The following is a 23,743-nucleotide window of genomic DNA, read 5'->3' as shown; positions in this document are numbered from 1 at the left end:
CAGACAGACAGACAGACAGACAGACAGACAGACAGACAGAGGGAGAGACACAGACAGACAGATAGACAGACGGACAGACAGACAGACAGACAGACAAAGATAGATAGATAGATAGATAGATAGAGACAGACAGACAGACAGACAGACAGACAGACAGACAGACAGACAGACAGACAGACAGACAGACAGACAGACAGACAGACAGACAGAGGAAGGGAGGGAGGGAGGGAGAAGAGAGATTAAGGCATACATATTTCGTATAGTAATCACCCATCTTATCACTGACTGTAGGCTTTTGAATTCATTGTGGCAAAGCTGCAAGAAATGTTAAAATGTACTCGGTAAACGACCACTCCCGAGGTGTACTTTGGTTCAAATCATGAGTTAAACAATACGTGCCCCTCCCCTTTCAAACGATCAGAATTTCCATGTCCCCCCCTTAAAACTTCCAATTTGTTGCCCCCCCCCCATTTGTCCTCAGACCCCCTGCCATAAATTCAGAACTGAAATACCCTTCGTAATCTCTCGATAACAGACCTCAATTCTGTGATTATGTCGTGAAGTCACATATCTATGAGCATTTGGGTCATCCCAAACCAAAGCACTATATAGTTTGTGGCGCTTGCTTTTGTTCCGAGTGATCGCCGCCTGCGTGGGAAACATCATAAAACGATGGAAATAGAGGTAAATAAAGCATTTAGCTGCTTTCACCACATCAGATTTTAATGAGATTGGGTCCAGGAATACTAGTATTGATGTGAATGGTGTTTCCGTCCTTTATTATCTTTAAAAAAAACATACACTGGAAACAATTGATGTGGTTTTTTTGTTTTGTTTTTTAATTTTTGTGCTGGAATTCCTCCCAGCGATTTTCTGTTATGCAGACAAATACTCACAAACAAACAAACAAACAAACAAACAAACAAACAAACAAACAAACAAACAAACAAACAAACAAACACAAATTCTACAGAGATCCATTCGGGTTTGGGACTACGTGACAGGGCTATGTAGCACGCTCTATATCACGTTGCTGTGGAACTGTCAAGGCTTTCCCAGTCAGTCCACAGGCTATCCCAGAGTCACCCAGGCCCGGCAAACATAGCACCTGCGGGCTCCGTGTACCACTTGACATGATCAGATATAGTGCTGGTCGCGAAGTTGAAATAGCCGCCAAGAGTGTGCCGAGGATTGTGAGATATATAATCAATTTCCGTCATACAGTCCAGCTTCCGTCAAGCAAAGAAAGTTTTGTCCTCGCATATTAATGTTTCGTCCCCAAACATTAATGTTGCATCCGGTGTTAAGTAAATCTCGTCGATAAGAAAAGGAGGTTGTATGGTGACAAATGTTGTTTCTGCTGTCAGAGTATAAGATTGTAATGGACTTAAATTCATATTCCGGCTTGACATTTAAATACTTTTTACACAAATTTAAAGTTTTTTCACGAAAACTTGGTTAACTGCTCTAAGGATTAATAGTTTGCAATGAGGTATTTTAAGTCTTGTTAGAAAACTTAAGAAAAAACTGTTCTAATGTTTCAAACATTGCATCAACAATTAAACTTTTTATCCCGCAACTTAAATGTTATCACACGAAAATAAAGTTTGAGCCACACGAATAAAAATTTTCGTTTCGCAAATTAATTTTCTGCTCTGTAAAAAGAATTTAATTGTCACAGAAATTGTAGTTTTTTTGCTTTGATATTTCTATATTGACCCAAGAAATTAATGTTTTGTCATATGAAATAAAAGTGTTATCCTTTTATTAAATATTTTGCCCTCAAAAATCAATTATTTATAGCACAAATTTAGTTTTCGTCTGTCACCTGTGGGCCGCCGTAAGTTATGGAGGAGTCTACCGCTTCGTTGGGATTGAGAGCTGCATGCAGCGTTTGTTGCAAATTGCAAAACACATTCCTCATGAAATGGTTTCAATTTGGTGGATAATGGTTGTTCTTTTTGGTGAACTTGTACTATTTTCATCTCCGCCCACGTTGTGACGCTCCTGTCAAAACGCCCTAAGACCCCCCCCCCCCCCGCGACCTGGGACATCCGACGCGTAACCTCTGGCAAAAACTTTTCAGTGTAAGTTGGGGGGTCTGTGACGTCATAGGGCGATATGGCGGCCATCATGTGTGGGAATCTCGATATCTAGCGGGTCCATTCATTCAAACTTGAGCGATCTTCGTGATCGTACATTTTCGAGAGATTGTCTGATAGTATACGTGATGTCAACATGAGTGTGGAAACAGCTCTAGCCATCAAAACCGACAGTGCATCTAATGACATGTCCGAACATATGACTGCTAAAAATAACACTGTTACTGATAACAACAGTGACAACGTCCAGGTACTTCTCAATGAAAATGAAATTGAAAAAGAAAGAATGACACCACCGTCGGTGCCACTGGCGTCGTCAGAAGATCAGCACTTCGCAGCCGGAGAAAAAATGACATTTAGGTTGATTTATTTTGGCGAGGAATCGCTTGATCGACGCTTTACTCAGTCGATGTTACCATGGATATTGGCTGAAGTCAGAAGAAGGACCGAAAGACGTATGGCGGTTGTTCAGCTGTCGAACAAAACACTTCTGTGTATTGACGAAGAAACGGGAGCAATATCTTTCGAACACAGACTTCAGGGAATATCTAGGATCTGTCGATGTCAAAGAGACAAAAGGTGTTTTACGTATCTGTACAAAATCAATGCCGATGCTGACTTTAATTGCCATGTGTTTCAAGCAGTCGATTCGGACACGGTAAGTATTGAATCCGCCCACTAAATGTAACTTTTGATGAGGGTACTAATCACGGGAGAAGAACTCGTGACACATTCTGATAAAAGTTATACTGTAATCTGATTCTAGACAATGTATTACTATTGACAGGATTGTGATTGAGACAGATAGTTCTTAGTATCTCTCCTGACTGTCCTTAGACGTAGACATATAATCGAGGATTTTGTCCAACCGTGTTCGCGCCTTATCAAAGTTTATTGTGAAAGATAAAAATCAATAAATTAAATTTGATTTACAACCATGTTGTTAATATTTCGTTATAAATCATACTTCCGTTTACTTAAGACACCTGTTCAACTTTTTTCTTTATATAAAATTATATCTGTTCATGTATTTCGTCATGTTGAGAGTACACAGGTATTCGTCATATATTTGTTTCCTCCTTTGAAAAAAAAATATTTATAAATTATAGTACTCCGTCACTACGACTCTCTGTACATTGTGTGCAAATCGTATACAAAAAAAATGTTTGTCACATGATCTGAATTGTTTATGTATTTAACTTTAATGTAATTTAAGTGATGTCACCTTGACCAAAGTTCACTCCATGGTCTGTACCTTGACCTAGATTGGTGTGAAAGTTTTGTAGACCATTTTAAAGTTTGACACTTTGAAAATATGAGTATAATGTCATTGACCTTGGCAGACACTATAGAACACATGGTGATAGATAAAGGGGCGTGTCATATTGTGTTCACTGTAGAACAAAGGTGGACAGTTAAATCTTCATTATCACCCATTGGTTTTTTCTTCTGGTTTTCAATTCATTTGAAAACAATAATTATATTTAGAATGTTTATTTCTGTATCTGTATGTTGTCTAGGAATCAGGGAAATGTATGAAAAATGTAAACCTGAGAAGGCCACATTGTTGTACAGATAATGTGTGACTCATACTGTGGGGGAAACCCTTGGAATGTGTAGTGGTATCAATGCTATTCTAAACTAAGGGTAGATAATCTTACCAACTTTATCTCTCTATTTACATATACATGCACATGTATTTTAAGCTCTAGAGTTCAGATAAAAAAAATGTACTGACATTGTTGAACCACAATAAAAGAGAAGAATCTGTGGTGTTGGTTAACTTGTTTATATGTTTCAAGGCAATCAGTGACACATCTGTTTGGTTATTTGTTTCTCCCAAAGTTTCAGGATATCCCGTTACGGAGATATCATTGTTCTTGGTATTTGTAGATTTGATGATCTCATCATTAAACCAGGAAGTCATTGTTTAACAATTTTTACTTTCATATTGTCCTAACTTTCACTGCAGCTCAAAGACGAGAAAGTAAACATAAAATACCCAGTACAGTAGTATCACCCTCTGATGGCCACCTGAGTGTCCTGTAAAGTCAGAGGAAATACACATATTCTATTAATTCTTTAAACTCCAATGTTTGAGTGAATCCCACAGTTGCGGATTACTTTTGTTGTATCTACATGTATGGAGTCATAGAATTTATCATTATATTGTTGAGGACCAATCATTTCTATAGTGTTCCCACACAAGTGTCTGTCACACCTAAATAGAATTATTAACTTACATGTATAATTTGAAATATGCTTTTAAAAAGTCCTACAAACTTTCATAATTATGGTAAAAATAAGTCATGTACAGAATATTAGTTCTCTAGTAGTATCATTTCATCTACATTTGTCAATTTATGTCTTCTGCTATAAATGCATGTCAATGCGTGGCAGGAAATAACATCATTACACTAATCAAATATGTGTTTTATTTTCATGAATCATTATTCAAATCACACCTTGCCAGCAATCTGCAATCTTATTACAAATCCAAAATGGCCGTATAAATAATAATGTAGCTATTTTAGGCTGGAATATGCTCCATTCATTTCCAGTTAATGGTACATTGTACATGCATGATGTAGAGAGGTATTTATTATTTTAAAAGCTCATAAAACACTCAGAGTGGGGTATTGTTTGGAACCCAAATAGGTAATATTTTATAAAGCCAATAGGTGGATACCCCATATGTGTACAGACTGTATGGCTCACTTTGTATTGAACACCAACTATTCTTGGTTTAATAAACCAACTATAAAAAATAAAAAGGCCTCTGACGATAATATAAATATGATTAACTACACGTACATGTACCTGTCAAAAGTTAGGTGGGTAACCGTACGTACATGTATATACATCATACATGTATTTCATGTACAAATGTATATACATTTTGTTGCCAGCTGGTTTACAAAATAGAATGAATCTATGTAACTGTAGGTATTATATATATACATGTAGAATGAATCCATGTAACTGTAGGTATTATATATATGCTACATGTAGTATTTAAGTGCAACAGCATAATAGTGACAGTAATAAGCCATATAATTTCTAAAATAATGTAAAAATGATATAAAAATAAGATTACTTAGATTTTACACATTTCCAGTTACCATATTTGTAAATTGTTACAAGTTCATTACAGATTTTTTTTTAGGTCTACATACAGTGTAGGTAGGAATTAAGATTGAGTTTGTTACTGTCCCGCTCCCCAGACATTTTTCTCTTCATTTTGACCAAATGTCTCTTAGCAACACATGCTTGGATGGATGCAGTATGCTGTTGTGTAGTGTGATACGGGCTAAGGAAATCTGTTGTGGTTAGAATTGAGTTGAAGCTACATACATGTATATAAGTATATAAAAACAATGTTACAGTCTACATGTAGATCTTGCCAATGCTGAATATTAAGCTTTATTATATACATAGACCCTCATATTCCCAGGGTGTGACGTCAAAGTATAGTAGTATGAAATCCATACATTTCATATCACTATACTTTGAAGTCACACTATAGTAATATGGTCGCAACTACTTTGAATTATTTGTAAACATCACTAACCTGTACAGTTACGATGTTGTTTGAAAATATAGTTTTGTTGCTATTCATGGATTGCCAAACATCGACCATCTGCATCATCATCATCAGTGTAAACAATGAACAAATACACCTCTTTTGGACACATCTATCGCCCTTCGTACAGCCACTAACGTACGTAGACATGCATGATGCTAACATCAACATTGTAAAACATCCAGTTGTGATACATGTAGTTACACAATGCAGTGAAATTCAACTATTGATAACATTTATGAACGACATTTGTGTTTTTGAAAAGTTCACAATTTTTTCGACATTATACCTGTAACTTGCCAGTGTTGATGTTTTTAGCATATGACTCTGAGCCAAGTTCTATGCATAACCGGTGTAGTACTAGTAGGCATCTGTTCGTTAGTTAGTCTCTCAATATGTCTCATTTTTTCTGGTGAAAGTGTCTATATTTTGTCAAAGAATTGATCACTGCTCTTGACAAACGTCCCATCGTTGGCAAAATGTTCCCTACCTGAAAGTCTGTTGTGTAATTTTACTGATCTCAACATATACGTTAGTAGTAGTAACGACAGCAGCTATCACAATGGCGTCTACATTCTGAAAACTGAATGAACAGCTGAGTGTTGTAGCCACATCACTTTGTAAAATTGATGCATGTTCAGCGTAAGTTTCGGAAAATTTAAAATTGTCATCATAATAGAAAAAAATAGTGGGTCTATGTATATAATAAATAAATAATCTCCCGATATTTCTCATTCGTGCTACGTCATCTTGGACTCATGATTCCCCTATATCTGTATCCCTCTGAGCCAATAGCCAAGATTAGGGGAATCATTCAACCTCAATGACGTACCTCTCATTCGGAATACTGGGAGATTATATATAAGAATAATCTGGATGTACATGTAGTATGGTGTCTGAAAATGTAAATATTAGGCTGCTATCTGGTTCATCAAGACAGCTGTGGTACAAAAATGTATATTTACTTTAATTTCACTGGTATTTTAGAAAAGGGTCAGTTGTGTTTCTAGTGTTCAACCAATGGAAATTTGAATGTTGTGAAAAGTAAACGTTAAAAGCCTGTTCTCCCATGCATGGAAATCTAAAATGATCCAAAATCAAGTCTCCTGTCTCTCACTAAATGTACATGTGTACATTAAAAGCAATTTTTAAAATCATTTAGTTGAATTGTTTCAAAACTGTCTTGAAGCCTGGTGACATAGCGATGACAGGAACACTGACTTCATTCCAATTTAGATTTTCATTTGGCTATCATGCACTTGACTTTTGACAATCATTTTCTGCCCCTGAAATCATCATGTCTTGTTTATTAAGTGAGTATTTTGCATACCCATATTGTTTGGCTGACATTGTATGGTTCACCCTAGGTGAATATGGCATTCATTCATTGTAAACAAAGTGATCTCTCTGAGTTTGGATAGAATATTGTCTTCAAGTTTAAGTATTGCCATTTATTTTCTCTCTGGCTTTTGAGCGAGAACTAGATGATGTACATTGTATTAAGTGCTAGTGAGTTCTGTTTGCTCTTTTTTAGACACTATTTTTTCAAAAATGAGGTTGCAAAGTACTACACTGATAAATGTTCATACATGTACAGTTGTACATGTACTGTAGTTCTGACCAATATTATTTGTACATTTTGTACTTTGCAATATTAATACACATGTACCACATTGAATCAAAAGAAAACTGAATCCAATTTGTCACTTATATATACATAAGATGGACAAGTGAATTTATTCAAATCCATTACTCAGTTTGCTCCTGGGAACAGAAACCGATTTTAAACCAATTTAAGTAAATTGATTCAGTTTTGAGTCATTTGTGAACCGATTTCAGTGAGAACAGACTTGTACTAAGGTTAATTTATTCAAGGAGTATAAACTAGTAGGTTGACTTGCCACCTTGGTGTACATGTACATTTATCAAAGTCTTGATAAAGTTGTCAAATGTGGGCAGTGAAGCGTGTCAAATTTAATATGTATGAAGTTGTTTGTACTAATAATGATTATATTGTAAATGGGTCAGTCTGTCATTTCAGTAAATATATCAGATAATTTCCCAGAAGCAAGTCTTATTGTATTTTTACCCCATTTCGTCAAAATATTGATTAAACATGTAGATTGCTGGTAGCATGGATGCAGTGTACATGTACAAGCTTACCAGCCCACAGAACATGAAATTAAGAACATTACAAATAAGTTTTTTGATGAAGATCAGTAGATTAAGGTGATTAGTAAACGAAATAGAATATATTTCATATTCCATTATGAGTTATTTGTCCTTGCTCTTTTCTTTATCAAATAGCCAAACTGCAATTTCTCAAATCCTTAGGGTTAATACAACAGCCATGGAGTCTTCTTTTGATCAAACCTTTTAGTATTCATGTTTAAAAATAGATGCCGACTTGCCATTATGAATAAATTGAAAAATACCATTGTGCAATGTATTTTAAAATACCAATATTTTTTATGACCAAAAATTCAGCTTGGCAGATCAAATGACTTACACAGGTTCTAACACACAATCAGTTCAAAGAGTATTTTAGCATTGAATTTTCAAGCTATCCAGTTTGACAATCCTTATCAGAAATTGAATGACAAATTCCAGTTTCAGCTGCCAGTCTGCTAATGTATGTTATGTATATGTACATGTATATATAGTACAGTCACATGTGATGTTGATAGGTTAGGGTGATCCATGGATTTATTCTGTGGTGAATGATTGAGTCATGGGTACTGAGATAAGAAAATGAAAAAACACATTTAAAAAAACCTAGTACAAATGTAAAACTAGATTTACATTTCACATACTCACTTCATACTTTCAGATGCTGTCAGAGAATTTTGTAAGATAAAATATGGCGATAACAATTTGTTGTGAAATCATACACTACAGTGTAACTGATTGTGTATTGTATGATGTCATAACAGATACAGGTTATTAGTGAATACGGTATTTACATTAAGAAACCAAGTGTTCATAAGGATAAGTATTCTAATTTGAACAATTCATTTCTTCTCAGTTGGTAGACATGAGAATTCCTGTTTGTGTGTGTTTCTTCCTACTAATAGTGAGACACTGTCAGAATATACATGATTGTAAAATTCAACAGAGTGTGTGTATTTGTACAAATAGGCAAACCTTTAGGCCAGTGACATGATACATGTCTTTTGGTATTTGTTCATGTACAACAGTGCAATATATTACTCCTCTGGGAGTCCGTACTTGTACATTTCTTTGTACATGCACTGATGCAGTATAGTGCACTAGTATAGATCACAAATTCTTGTCATGGGGCTACTGTATATTTGCAGCCAGTAGCCCACTCAGGCTACTATTGATTAAGCGATACTTTAAAAAGATGGAAGATTTATGGACAATAAAATATTTTAATAAAACACATATTTCCAACAGAGGAGCTCTGTTTTTGAATATAGGACTATTGTCAACATCCTTGGGCTACCACTTTCTGAAATTGGTAGCCCACTAGGACTACCAAAGAAAAAAATTTAATTTCGAGCCCTGTACTAGACTAGTGAATACATTACTGTATATTCAAACTTTTCATGATGTACAATAACATATAGTATGATTCCTTTTACAAATTCCTGTATGTGTAATCAGTAAATCACAGAGCAGTGTGCTCACAATTTTTTTATTACCTTGGTGAAAATTTTTATTCAAAATATGATTTTACTAGTTTTATTTTAGGAACATTATTACTAGTATCATACATGTTGTACATGTATAAATGTTTTAGAAAATGTTGGCAGCTTTCTGCTCGTTCTACGCTATCTGCTACTGAACAAGATAACCTGTATTAGTACATGTACCAGTAGATCTGTTGACTTGGTAGTACCTTTAATTTTATTGGCTGACATACATGTATAAAACCAGCCACTCTGTGTTTGGATTAAGTGTCAAACTTGGCATCAAACTTGTTTCTGTATTTTATGAAATACTGAGTGGAGGGATAAAAGTAGGTAGGGTTATTCTTATTTACCACACTAACATAATAATAATGCTATATATTAGTACATTGTGTTTGTTTTGGTTTTAGCATAGGATTGAAGTATTATAAGTTATCTTTTTGTTATCGTGACATTGCACATCAAAACAAACAATCTTTTGTAAAAAGTTAACACAACAACTCATCACTTTATATAAGTCCAATACATTTTGTATGTAGATCCAATCATTGATGAACACATATTGACAAAAATTTAAGGATAGTAGGAAAATACACTTGTGGAAAGTCCTGGAATTTCAAAGGATTCCTGGAATGTATTTTGCGACACGTTTTTCATATACACATGTATTTCCTGCATTTGTGAGATGTACTAGTATTTCACTGGTCAATACTCTTGGAAAATGACCAAAGTTGATCTGAATACTCCAGGAAAACTGATGAAAAGCTCATGGAAAGTCCTGGTATTTACTTGACTTTAACTTAAGTGTATAAGGTCTGTATACATGTACATGCAATTAATACTAAAGAAAATTCATTATTGTAATTTTGTATTAAATTCAAAGATAACATTCATGGAATTTCCTTGTTTTAACCCTAAATATTTCCTTACACAAGTTCTCTTTTTCCACTTTTGATTGAGAAATAGACATGTTTTTAAGAAATCACATGTCCTTCAGTATTTAAATGAACAATGAGAAAAATTCCAATGAAATGTTTGTTTTGATAATTCAAGGGAATCTTATAAAATTACTTAATTTAAGTCTGTTGTATCTTTGTCTATATGATCATAAAAACTATTTAGGAAAACAAACAAATATTGATTGCATCATTTGTATATTTCAAGGCTATACATACATTTAGTAAACATTTAGTGAACATCTGTGCAATATGATTATCAACAGGGTCACCGTCCTCAGTTAGTAATGTATGCAACACTTGTCAACAGGGTCACTGTCCTAAGTTAGTAATGTATGCAACACTTGTCAAAATCAATGCAATGTATACATGTAATTCATAAATTCAATTTTAATTTGTTTGGTGGTCATCAACCCAGGGTATGTTATGAAGTGATTGTGGGGGTCAAAAAAATCTGAACTTGATACAGTATTTCCTTTCTTGGGAGTGTGAGATATACTAAACAGGAAACAATGACCTGGGTGTCAAGACCAAGAGTTCATTCACCCGAAATCTATACTTTGAATACATTACTTGAGATATTGATTAATTTTATATCAAAACAACCTAAGAGAATTTTATAAATCTTCAATGACACATACACACACATACATGTATTGATTTACAATGTAAAGATGTATATTTTCTTATTTTAAATACTAGTAATATTTTATTAGTGTGAAGAGAGGAGTGAGTTGTTTACAGTACAACAATTTTGATAGTATGTATACTTACTTGAATGTCACGTTAACAGTCAGGTCCAAAATGCAGAAATAAGAGATATCTTTAAAAAAAAAGATATTCATTTATTGATGAAATTCATTTAATGTTGGCTTTCTTTCATTCATTTACAAATACAATGTAGGGTCAGTGTTATCCTTAACTTTTTATAAAAAAAATAGTACATGTACATTTCGATATAAACAACAATTATAGTAATACATGTATACATGTATGTTATTGTGTCAAACACATAATAGGCCATACGTTGTACAGGTGTACATAACATATATAGTGATTCCACTTTATGCATAAATACAAATGAATGTATATCCATTTATACAAGCATACAAATATAACCAGAATTACCCATCATACACAGTGACCCATGTTCTGAAAGCATGTCCACTTGAATATGAACTTTGACCCTTTACTTTTGCATTTCTGCCTTTTCACTTTTAGGCTTTACCTTTGTATTTACAAATGTAACAATCTATCTTTGCATGTCATCACAGAGGATCTTTTCATAGTTAATCGTCAAGTTAGTGGCTAAGATCTTATTGGAGACATGTACAGTGTACATTTGGAACACCAATCAAACTGTACAAACACCTGTACATGTAGTTACCATGGAAATACCAATAAAAAATCAATGTTTAAAGCACCTGTTGTTTCCATCTAAACATGCAATATACATTGTATTACTGATATTGTGGTGCTAACCATGGAGATCAAATCAATTTTGTGGTAACCATGGTAACAGACATGCATGTATAGAACTGTTACTGTGTTTCTACTAAGTTATTGGATGAATTAGTTTAATTTGAAGAATTCTTTGTCATGCTGGCCATTTGTAGTAATTGGCACTGAAAAAAATTGATGGTAACCTTTGTGCAAAATGTAACCATGTTAACAGACCATGTAGAGAATTTTATAACATTGACTGAGACATCATAATATATCAAGATTATAACATTATGAGATTTGCCTTTTGAATTATTGTAATAACTGGCAATCAATTTTCATCATGTTTATTCACCCAGTACATAACTTACATGATGTAGTGTAGACATTCATTTATTTACCCAAAGCACAGTACATACAGGTACATTGTAAGTGTAGACATTCATTTTTTTATTTGCCCAAAGCACAGTACATTGTACATGTTTGTACATGTACATACAATGTAAGTGTAGACACTCATTTACATTTTGTATTTGCCCAAAGCACAGTATATAAGTGCAGACATTCATTTATCCACCCAAAGCACAGTACATACATGTAAGTGTAGACATTCATTTATCCACCCAAAGCACAGTACATACATGTAAGTGTAGACATTCATTTATCCACCCAAAGCACAGTACATACTTGTAAGTGTAGACATTCATTTATTCCCCCCCCCCTTCAATATCAAATTCAAATAAGTATGTACATGTACAAATGTAGTACTAGTAGTTTATAATATACACATGTAGTACTATGAATACAAGGCTAGTGTGTATATTGAGAAAATTGCTCTATTTATTAACACCTTATTGTCTTTGTAAAAGTCTAATAATAATAACACCAACAGTAGAAACCAGTATTTGAACAACTGTGAACATTCTGTTAAGATCTCATGGATGGCCTCAAAAAGTACTTTTATAGACAGCATTACCCTGTTGTTTTTTAATATTGATCTCCCAGGAATTGTTTGTTAGTCTCTCAAAATTGTTGATGGATTTTTGTACATTGTGTGAGGAGAACATTACAAGGGACTGGTCAAATTACTTACCAAAGTTAGCTGCTGTCCCTAAACTGTCCGTCGTCCGATCACAGACACAACGAAAAGAAATTTAAAAGAGTAAAATGTGCACATTATATACACAGCGAATGTCATGGATTTTGATCTCATTCACAACATGTCTTCAGTGTCATGCATTTACTAGGAGTGAAAATTCTTACATTTCGTGATTAGACATTTTTTCCCTGAGATATTTCTATTTTTGGGTGCAAAACAGATTATAAATGAAAAGTAAAATCAATTTTATCGGACGAGAACTAGAATGGCTCAACCACCTCCACCCCCCCCCCCCCCCTCCCCAAACTAAAAGAATTTACATTTGTAGTTTTTTTATCCAACATTGAAATATTGATCTCGCACCTGAGGCCAAAAAAATAAAAGGATTTGTTTCTCGTCCTCATGTGCGTCATCTAAAATCATGCGTGTCGTACGTTTTGATTTCATTTTCCAGCTTTCCCCAACATCTACTTTCCATATTGTTGGTGAAACCAAACAGTTTGAGAAGTAGAGATGACAGGCTGTAAAACAAACAGTTTACAATGTAGTTTACTTTCAAAGTTCAATAAATATTATTAATCATTCAGGGCAGCTTCAATGGTAACAGCATGTATGTGATAGTGTAATGTTTGATGAGTTAGTGTGCTTCCCCAACCGACACTCCGTCCGTCGTTGTCCCCCCCCCCCCCCCCCCCCCCCATAAAAAAGAAGAAGCATATCACCGCATTATTTTTGAAATTTCCATAGGACAAGAAACAAACTCTTTGTTTGGCCTAAGTGTAGACATTCATTTATTCACCAACAGCAAAGTACATATTAGACATTCATAAAAAAATTCACCAACAGTACTGTACACATATACATACTAACATAGACATTCATAAAATTTATTGTCCAACAGCACAGCACAGTACATGTACATTGACAGGTGTTTCTAACATGATGTCTTGGAGGCTTGCAGCGTAGAGCGTAGAGCAATTTGTATTTTAATAGCTTGATGATAAATTCATACTGTAATGGTGTTCATGGTGTGTATGTGATGTGTGATTGATGAGAGATTGTACATCACAGTTGTAATCAGTGATCAGTTGAAGCAGGGATGCATAAACTATATATACGTCCCTGGTTGAAGTGATGAAAGCAGAGAATGTATTTCAGTTATTTCACCACAAGTACAATGTACTTAACAACTCAGTTGTACAAATGTATCTACAAATGTAACAGAACTTGTGTGAGTGGTTGGAAGCTGAACTGACTTCTGTGAATAAAAAGGTCTTCTAAAAATGAAAATAAAAAGGAATTGAACAGATATGAAATATACATACATTTTTGTACATGTTGAAATATACATGTACATGTAATTTCATGTACATGTACAGATATTGAAACTTCAAGGATTAAAGGCTGTGTTAAATACCGTCTCTTCATTTGCTAATGACAATGTTTGGTTGACGGAGAGCGTGTCAGGTACTCAGGGGGGTTACTTCCATAAAGGTGTACAGGTACATGGATGTGTCGTCCAAGTGGGTCACTTCTTCACACAAAAAATGCCTAAACATGGGTCGACTTTTCATCTGAAAATTGCCTAATCATGGGGTCGATAACATAGGAAAGGTACATGTACCCATGCTTTAGAAAAATCTTCACAACAACAGAATAAAGGTACATGTAAATGACGAGAAGATTTTCCCCAAGATTTTTCTCTCATGGCAATCTGTTATACAAGTTGAAGTATGCATGATGTGATGCAAGCTGGGGGGAAGCCATACTGTTTGTTTGTGACTGGAAATCTCTAACAATGGGTCTATTTTTTAGATTGTACATGAGTAGATGTTTTCAACTTGGGCTGCACACCCCCATATGAAAATATTGGGATTAATTTATGCATGCATTTAATATAATGTAGATGGTAATCAGAAGATACCCAAAGTGCTGCTTTGACATTAAGTTTTGTAGAAAGTACTGACACTTTAATTGCAGTTACATTTAATTTTAAATTTGTTAGCCTGCAGTAAGATTGCGTGGTCTCCTGAAAATAGAGGTGCATGTACATGTAATTAGGTTAGAGATTTTTAGATTGCGTGGTCTCTTAGAACTAAAAATGAAGATAGATTTCCCAGGAGTTGAATCAGTCATGTACAATCAAGGTAGCATAAAACCATTAGATTTCCTTAGGATATGAGGACATGCTTTGACCTTTTCGGCATGTTTACTTTGTCAGAAGGAAAATCCCACCATTGTTGTGAGCAATGACGCTGTGCAAAATAGTGATTCTATCTATAGCACTTACTAACTGTATGTAACTGCTTTATTGTTCTTTTCTTCTTTATTCCATTCACTTTCAGTAGCATTGCCATTAGGATTTACATGTTCATAGACTTGGGTTAATCCCAAAACACCAGCTATCATACATGTAGAGTTTCTATACTTTCAGCAATGTTAGGCTTTCATAGCTGGTAGGAAGGGTTACTTTCAAAATATCAGCTATCTGTCACTTTATTGGACTGAGGACATTTATCTCTCAACATCCTTTTTACAAAATACACAATGTAGTGCCAATGGCAGTGTAGTTAAACAAATCACAACATGTTTGTTATCAGGATTAGGTACAATGTAGTTAAACTGTAAACAGAAACAGTGAATACTGTATAATGAGAAATACTAAAGTCTTTTTCATCATTTGGCCAGGCATATAGTACTTACATGTACATTGCATTTCATATTACCATGTCGTTGGCGATACATGTATTTAGAATTTGTCATGTTCATGATTAATACACTATACAAAGTTTCTCAAAATACTTCATTTCAAACTGAAAAGATATAATACTTCATAGATCACTTGATGTCAGTTTGCTATTTATAAACATTATTATTTTTTTGACAATAGAGTGACCATGCCTACACAGCATCATTTGGTATTGAATTGAACAATGACTTTGTTATCCTATACAAGACAATAGAATGTGGTTTTCCTGTTGTGTAGTAACAAATAACAGTTTGTCCTTGTATTATGTACAGTCATGTAATCACATGAATTTAATAAGTGTAATTGTAGCTTCACATATCCTGTTATTACAATATACTTATGAAGGTATTTACATGCGTAGATCAGACAGCAAAGGTCAATGGACTAGCATACATGTATGCTCGGCATAAGTTTCCAAATGTCAGCAATCGCACACACACCTCCAAAAGAAATTTTGCGTTTTATTTTATATTATTGTTAGAATTCAAAACGTTTGACAGTTCAATGAATTTTCATAATTATTACAATACATTTGTATATAGAAATGTTGAACACAATTTGATGTGAAACGGCACAAACTTCAGGTTTGTAAAAACACAACTTTACTTGAGTAGTTTACACTAAAGTTTATCGCGATAATGTTATAAATACATGAATATAATGTCAATTGATAATATTATAATTACAGTACAGCAACAGCATTTCTGGACATTTAAAATATTCATATATGTGTATACTGAATTATGTCATTGAATTCTTGGTACAGAAATAAAATATTATAATGCATGGTGATAGAATAAAATATACAAGATTTGATTCTAGCGTGAGGTAAAATGCTATTACAGATATTGAGAACAAGTCAACCATCTTGTTCTATTTTGACCCTCTAGCATGAGGTAAAATGCTATTACAGGTACTGAGAATAAGTTAACTTTCTTGTTCTATTTTGACCCTCTAGCATGAGGTAAAATGCTATTACAGGTACTGAGAATAAGTCAACCACCTTGTTCTATTTTGACCCTCTAGCATGAGTTAAAATGCTATTACAGGTACTGAGAATAAGTCAACCTTCTTGTTCTATTTTGACCCTCTAGCATGAGGTAAAATGCTATTACAGGTACTGAGAATAAGTCAACCTTCTTGTTCTATTTTGATCCTCTACAATGTAGTGTGAGGAAAAATGCTATTAGTATTACAGGTACTGAGAATAAGTCAGTCTTGTTCTAATTTGACCCTCTAGCATACATGTACATGTAGCATGGGGTAAAATGCTAAATTACAGATACTGAGAGTTAAACTTGAACTCAGTCACCTGGTTTGAGTTTTTGCCATTTAACAAGTGACGTTTTTAGTACACAGGAAAAACAAACACTCAAAAACATATACATGTATACTATCATAATGTAAAATAAAAAGTGATATACATGTAGACTCATCATATGTCCCATTAGATAAAACCAGTCCAAACTTTCTCTGTATCATGTCTTCATCAATACTATAATTATACAGTGCAATAAAACAACAATTTCAAACATTTTAAATTTGGTATTAAGCCACGTTTACAGCGGTAATAATCAAATTACCCACTGACTTCAGAATTCAGAGAAAATACATTGGAAGAAAATAAGAACCTTTGTAGAAATGTTACGTGTAAGGAATATAAAGAAGGCCATGATGAATGAGACTAGCGATAGTTATTTACTGTATTGTATTCCCTCTGTGAATTCTAGATCATTTGGGGATTTAGAAATGAAAATGAAAGAAATGAGAAAATATGTCACCACAAGCACTATACTCAAATGAAGCCAGAAAGTATACACCTTAGTTACGTGTAACTTCTAACACAGTATTAAATTTCTTGTCCATGTACAAAAATAATCCCAAGAATATTGCAATTACTTTCAATATTTTTTAGGTGATTACTTTTCTCTGTCACAATAAATTGTTGGGTAAAAAGTGAATGAAGAGGTCAGAATTATTCTTACAAGCTCACAGCATATTTTGCTGCAGACATGCAATGATACAGGGAGTGTACTAAAGATGCACATGTTACATGTAGTGTTGCTGTTTGTTTGCAATGACAATTAGAATTCACATTTACATGTATTGTATAGATTTTGAAGATGTGGAAGCTTTTTAAGATCTACATGTAGGTCAAGGTCAGAGTGACCTATAACGTACATTTATACAAAAAAAATTAGTACAAAGGTGACACTAGTTTATTGCTGTGATGTGTTTGTCATGACTTGATGAGAGTTTTGCCCTTAGACAAATAGTACCGTTTCAACAGACGAAATAGTCCTCATAGTAATAGCGATAACGACTAAAATTTATCCTTTTCTGTCCAAACTTTCTTATAAATAATGATCTATTATATTCATAAATCCTACATTTAATTATTAATGAAGACACATGTCAGTCTAATAATTTTACCATCAAGAAGACTGCATATATGATTAATTATTAAACATTGGATGTGTTAGACCGTGCAATGCTAGATTGCCATGGTACATAATAAGTAAACAATGTACATGTACATGTACATGTATACACATGCGCGCACACACACACACACACACACACACACACACACACACACACACACACACACCTACACACACACACACACACACACACACACACACATACACACACACCTACACACAGACAGACACATACACACTTAACAAGAGCAGTTACATCACTACAGTCACATACAAAAAAAATGTACATATAGATATACACATGATGATGTACAGTAACTGTAATATGATTTACATGTGCATGTATGTGTATCTCCTATACACCTACACATGCATGTATGTGTATGATCTTCTATACACCTACACATGCATGTATGTGTATCTTCTATACACCTACACATGCATGTATGTGTATGATCTTCTATACACCTACATATGCATGTATGTGTATCGCCTATACACCTACACATGCATGTATGTGTATCGCCTATACACCTAGACATGCATGTATGTGTATCGCCTATACACCTACATGTACACATGCATGTATTGTTAATTTCACTGTGTACACATGAAGCCCATAGAAATAATATTAGATTGAACTGGAAGTTCAACTTCAGGTTCAATACTACACGTTTAGCACACTTCTGGTTAATATCATTCCTTAGGCCTTCAGATTCATACACTAATACAGTAAGATTTGCTATATGTAGATGTATTGTAAACTGCACCTGGTTTCAATTAATGATTCAAGATTAAACATTTAAAATGCTATGTACTTTAATTTTATTACCTCAGTGAGTCATATCCATAAATCAAACCTACACTAAATACCATTATATGTACAATGTACATGTATGTATGATTGATCCTGAGAAACTCATGCTGACAATGCAGACTTTCTCCATCTTTTGAAGAGCCTGGCATGGGACTTGCCAAAAATGCCAGTAACATAAGTGATCAAATAGTAGTAATAAATTGACTATTTACTCATTTTACATCTACATGTACATGTACATGACTACAGAAGTTCCCACCCAGAAACCTACATGTACATGTAGCATTGGAAATTATGATAATGACTTTTGGTCATCTCTGAATGGGAAATGCTATACATGTACATTATTTGTAGTTGTACCATTTACTACATACAAATGTAAGGTGGGTACATTGAAAAAATATGAAAAGTTCTGATACTGAGATTCTTGGTCATCTGAGTAGAGACTTTTCAGTAAGAGTTGTGAAATAGGTAGATACCAGTAAATGAGTAATTGATCGATAACAATGTATATTTGTATGCTGGGCCTGATATTTGTATGTTATTGGCAGGCAAACATTTCAGAATACATGTAGGCATGTTGTACAAGGTTTCACTGGACAATGTTTAGGGACATTGTCAGAATTGAACTCCATACATCTGCATGTACTTTGCAAGCAGGAGTACCCAGTACATGTACATGATGTAGTATGAGTAACTAACTAAAGGTAATATTAACGGCACACAAAGTTCCATGGTATGTTAAAAGTAGTAAGTAAAGTTTATGAGCAAACAAAGCATACATGTACATGTAAACTAAGGAAGGGTTAATTGAGGACATCTACATCTAGTAGTCTGTTAGTGTAAGGTGTTTGTTGGCTGGAAAGGAAGTTAAATTAACATGTACTCTTCAAGATTGTCCCAAGGGGCTATTAATGGAATTAGTTTACATGGACATGTACATGTACCCTATACCTTGCTGACTAACACTAGTAACAACATTTAGTCTCAGACATCCAACAATGTTTTCAGTTCTGTCTTTAAAAAACAACCATGTTTTCTTTTGGCATACATGTACATGTTCCAAATAAATCATATTTCAACAAATTTTTTTACTTGTACATGCTAATCTGTTGTAAAGTTTTTTTTATCAGACATTATTATAATATAGTTATTACAGTTGTACATGTATGTCCACACATACCCATCAAATCTTTCTTCTTACAATGTATGTAGATATATTGACTTTAAATAAAAATTATGTTTATAGGTACAATGTAATGTGAAAATTTATTTTGTGATGAATTTTTCCTATCTTAGTTTTATGTCTGAAGAATAGAGATAGATTTAAAGTTGAAATATTGCTTGAATAATTTTATCTCAGTGAAAGATTGGCAATGAAATAAATGCTGACAGGTATTTTAATGGGAAGTCCCATGAGTCTGTTAATTCTATACACAGACTATTAACAGGAGGGATGTCTGTTCAAATATCAGTTTGATGGCCGAGATAACTGTTTCCATAGCAACATTGAAGATGTGCCTTTCCTAATTTTGTCATTGCATTGTGTATTGATCACCTCAAAATGAGATGGAATTCATCATTGCTAGTATCTAAACTAGATGTCACCTGCATGAAATCGTCATCAATTATTGATTACAGATTATTAACAAAACTATTTTTATTCTCGACAGGTTCATAAGTTTGCCAATGCAATAAGAGAGGCCACACGAGAGGCAGTTAAAGAGGACCAACATGCAAAGGTTCATGGGAAGCTACCCGTCACCGAGTGCCTCATCGATGGCAACTCCAGCAACTTTGAAGTGTTGTATTGTGGGAAGATCGTTGTTTCCCATAAAAAGGCACCACCTACACTCATTGATGATACCATTCAGAAATTTAAAGATTACGAAGAAAGAAAACAGAGGAAAAGGAGTGTCCAGAATGATGAAGAGAAAGATGTGGAGGAGAAAGATTTATCAAAAGAGAAAGTTGATGGGAGGACTAATACTGATAATATGGATTTGGAAGATGAAGAGAAGGAGACACAATCACAAGAAGCAAAGAACCAATCAGTAAAGAACAAAGAAAAAGAAAATAAAGACAGTAAAAGTAATCAGAAAAAATCTAAGAGTGCAGAGAGTCAGAATGAAGCTAAAAGAAGTATGCATTCTACAGAAAGTGACCAAAACAGGACAATTTTACTACACATTGGAAGAAATGATATCAGTTTAATTAGTCTGAATAATAAGAATTTTATGCTGACCAAGAGATTCAAAGAAATCTCATTCTGTTCACAGGTAAGGATATTTCCATAGCAACAATGTTGTGTCGCCATAGTAACAGTTATATGAGGCATAGCAGCACACAGCTGCATGTTGACATAGGAAAAAGTTCTGTGTCAACATGTAAAATTTTGTGTTGGCACAAATAGTTGCATGTTAAAGTAGAATTCACCTTGAAAATAAACTATTTAAACTTGTGCTGTTACTTTGTTTAAAGTTGGAACTGATGACCCTTGTGGTTGTCGTTAGCACCTTGACATCCTAATCTTGAATAATGAATAGTAACAGCTCAGTATGAATAATGAATATAGTCTGACCATGTTTTGTCCAAAATTGTATATACCATGTATAAATATCAACTTTCTGTAACAACACATACATTCCAAAGACATTCACACATCCCCACATACCAAATTTATTACCTCAGTCACCTCAATCTCATTGTTGTCATGGATTTTCATAGAGGAATCACTTCATTGTTCACTGTACACATTCTAATGCCTGATTCAAGTTCAAGTTTAGAAAGAAAGTTGTTTTACAAGGAGATCTTTTAAAAATAGATAGAAAGTGAACAATAACTACAGTCTTTAAGATATTACTGAGATACACAGTGAGTATAACTTTTGAAAACTCACAAGGGATTATTTCACTCAAGTAGAAAAACTGTCTAAAGCTTTCTTCTACTGCAACAGAAGAAGTCATGCTTTCCAGAAATGCATCTATAAATGACTTTAGAGTATAACAGGATGAGATTGTGGAGTCATGATGGGTGAATGGTTAGAGTGGCTGGCTTGGAATCTGTAGGTTGCAGGTTGTGGAGTCATGATGGGTGAATGGTTAGAGTGGCTGGCTTGGAATCTGTAGGTTGCAGGTTGTGGAGTCATGATGGGTGAATGGTTAGAGTGACTGGCTTGGAATCTGTAGGTTGCAGGTTGTGGAGTCATGATGGGTGAATGGTTAGAGTGGCTGGCTTGGAATCTGTAGGTTGCAGGTTGTGGAGTCATGATGGATGAATGGTTAGAGTGACTGGCTTGGAATCTGCAGGTTGCAGGTTCGAACCCCATCGCTGCTGTTTGTTTCTGAGTGGCTAAAGTCCTTTGGGAAGATTTGAATCACGAGTGTGCCTCAGTCCAGCCAGCTGTATAATTGGGGACCTGGGAGGATAGGGGTTGCAATATGAATACTTTAATCCTATGTGCTTATAAAGGCTGCAATAGATTGTAATTTGTATGCTCCCCACGGAGTTAAGGAATTATAGAGGGTCGATGTGCCAATATAGATCCAAGCCAGGGGTAATAATTGTAAAGCACTTTGAGCACACAGTGTGAAAGCGCTATTTAAAAACTAACATTATTATTATTATTATTATTATAATATATAACTCCATAGAGAACAGTTATGTAGCTAGTTATTAGTCATAATTTATTTAATAAGGTGAATTTATGTAATTAATAGATAAAGAATCACCTTGGGTGTACAGTGTGTTATAGGAAGTGAAATGAATTGATGAGTATATATGTAGATACATTAATTAACAATGAAGTACTAAATTAAAAGATTAGGTTGTTGTTTTATCCATTTGGCTTAATCTGTCAAATCTAATTAACATTCTTGGTTATAGATGAGTTGATTAGAAATATATTGCAGTAGGTAGATTTCACTGTTGACATGACAACAAAGAAATAATGTAATGTCTGCATACATTATACCGGTACTACCGGGTACAAGCAATTGGAATTGACATTTCCCTCATAGTCAAAGAAACCAACTTACAATTTTAAAAAGTCAAAAAATCTGCTTGAACTGATAAAAAAAGGATGTAAATTTACAGGTTATGATTGAAATAATAATTAGCTTGGCTGTACTGGTCTTGTTTGCAACATTATTAGTAACAGTCCCAGCAACATTTTGTATTCTATTTTTACAAGAATTATCTTCAGCAGTAACATCTGAAAGATTATTAATTCAAAATATCTAGTATAGTAGAATAGAAATTGACTCAAAATGTATAATTTGTTACTTTATAGGGTCAGTATTAGAAACAACTTTATGCAGTGTAGTTACAGATGTACAAAAATGTAGGTTTGAAACTAGTTAGAAATAAATTCAAACCACTGTTGTACTCGATGACTACTAGAAAGATTGGATTTACATGTATTAGATTTACAGCCAATTTCACCTATTCCTCATCAAAATCATGTGTCACTGTGTGTCAAAAAAATCTGTTTTATCCTGGATCCCGGTTTATACAACATTAGTAGATAAGGACCAACACTTGAGACACACTGACTCTTTACAAATGATAACAAAATACAGATAATTCTAACGTTGTTTCTACTGAAGTCAGGAGAAAATATATATTATTAATCTTTTTTAGAGTGTATGACCTGCTGAGTATAGAAATAGTATATCACAATTACTTGTGGTCTGTTTCCATTTGTTTTGTCAGTTGTGTGAAATGTTGTCCTTACGTTATCTACCAATGTTGTATAAACCAAGGTATTTTTATGACATGTTCTGTCAACAAGGTCAAGTGACTTGGCTGTAATTGTCATACATGATGCATTTGTCACAATATCAGTGAAGGGAATCATTTTTTTTTTGCCACAAGCACGTTGTATTAGCCCCAGACA

At 34.1% G+C, this 23,743-nt stretch overlaps 1 protein-coding gene across 2 annotated transcripts in view; it reads left to right on the top strand.

The window, feature by feature from the left end:
• Positions 1-2,126: 2,126 nt before the first annotated feature.
• Positions 2,127-23,743, top strand: part of LOC144438557 (TBC1 domain family member 1-like) — a 69,036-nt gene continuing 47,419 nt past the window's right edge. For both annotated transcript variants that reach the window (XM_078127637.1, XM_078127636.1), the window contains exons 1-2: positions 2,127-2,760; positions 20,520-21,125. In XM_078127637.1, coding sequence (XP_077983763.1) covers positions 2,239-2,760; positions 20,520-21,125 — 1,128 coding nt within the window. In that variant the 5' untranslated portion in view covers positions 2,127-2,238. The remainder of the gene's footprint in view (positions 2,761-20,519; positions 21,126-23,743) is intronic.

The sequence above is a fragment of the Glandiceps talaboti genome, chromosome 8 (genome assembly GCF_964340395.1).
Source record: "Glandiceps talaboti chromosome 8, keGlaTala1.1, whole genome shotgun sequence".
In the NCBI taxonomy this organism is placed as follows: Eukaryota; Metazoa; Hemichordata; class Enteropneusta; family Spengelidae; genus Glandiceps; species Glandiceps talaboti.
The sequence above is the reverse complement of the archived record's forward strand: the minus strand, read 5'-3'. Positions and strand labels throughout refer to the sequence as shown.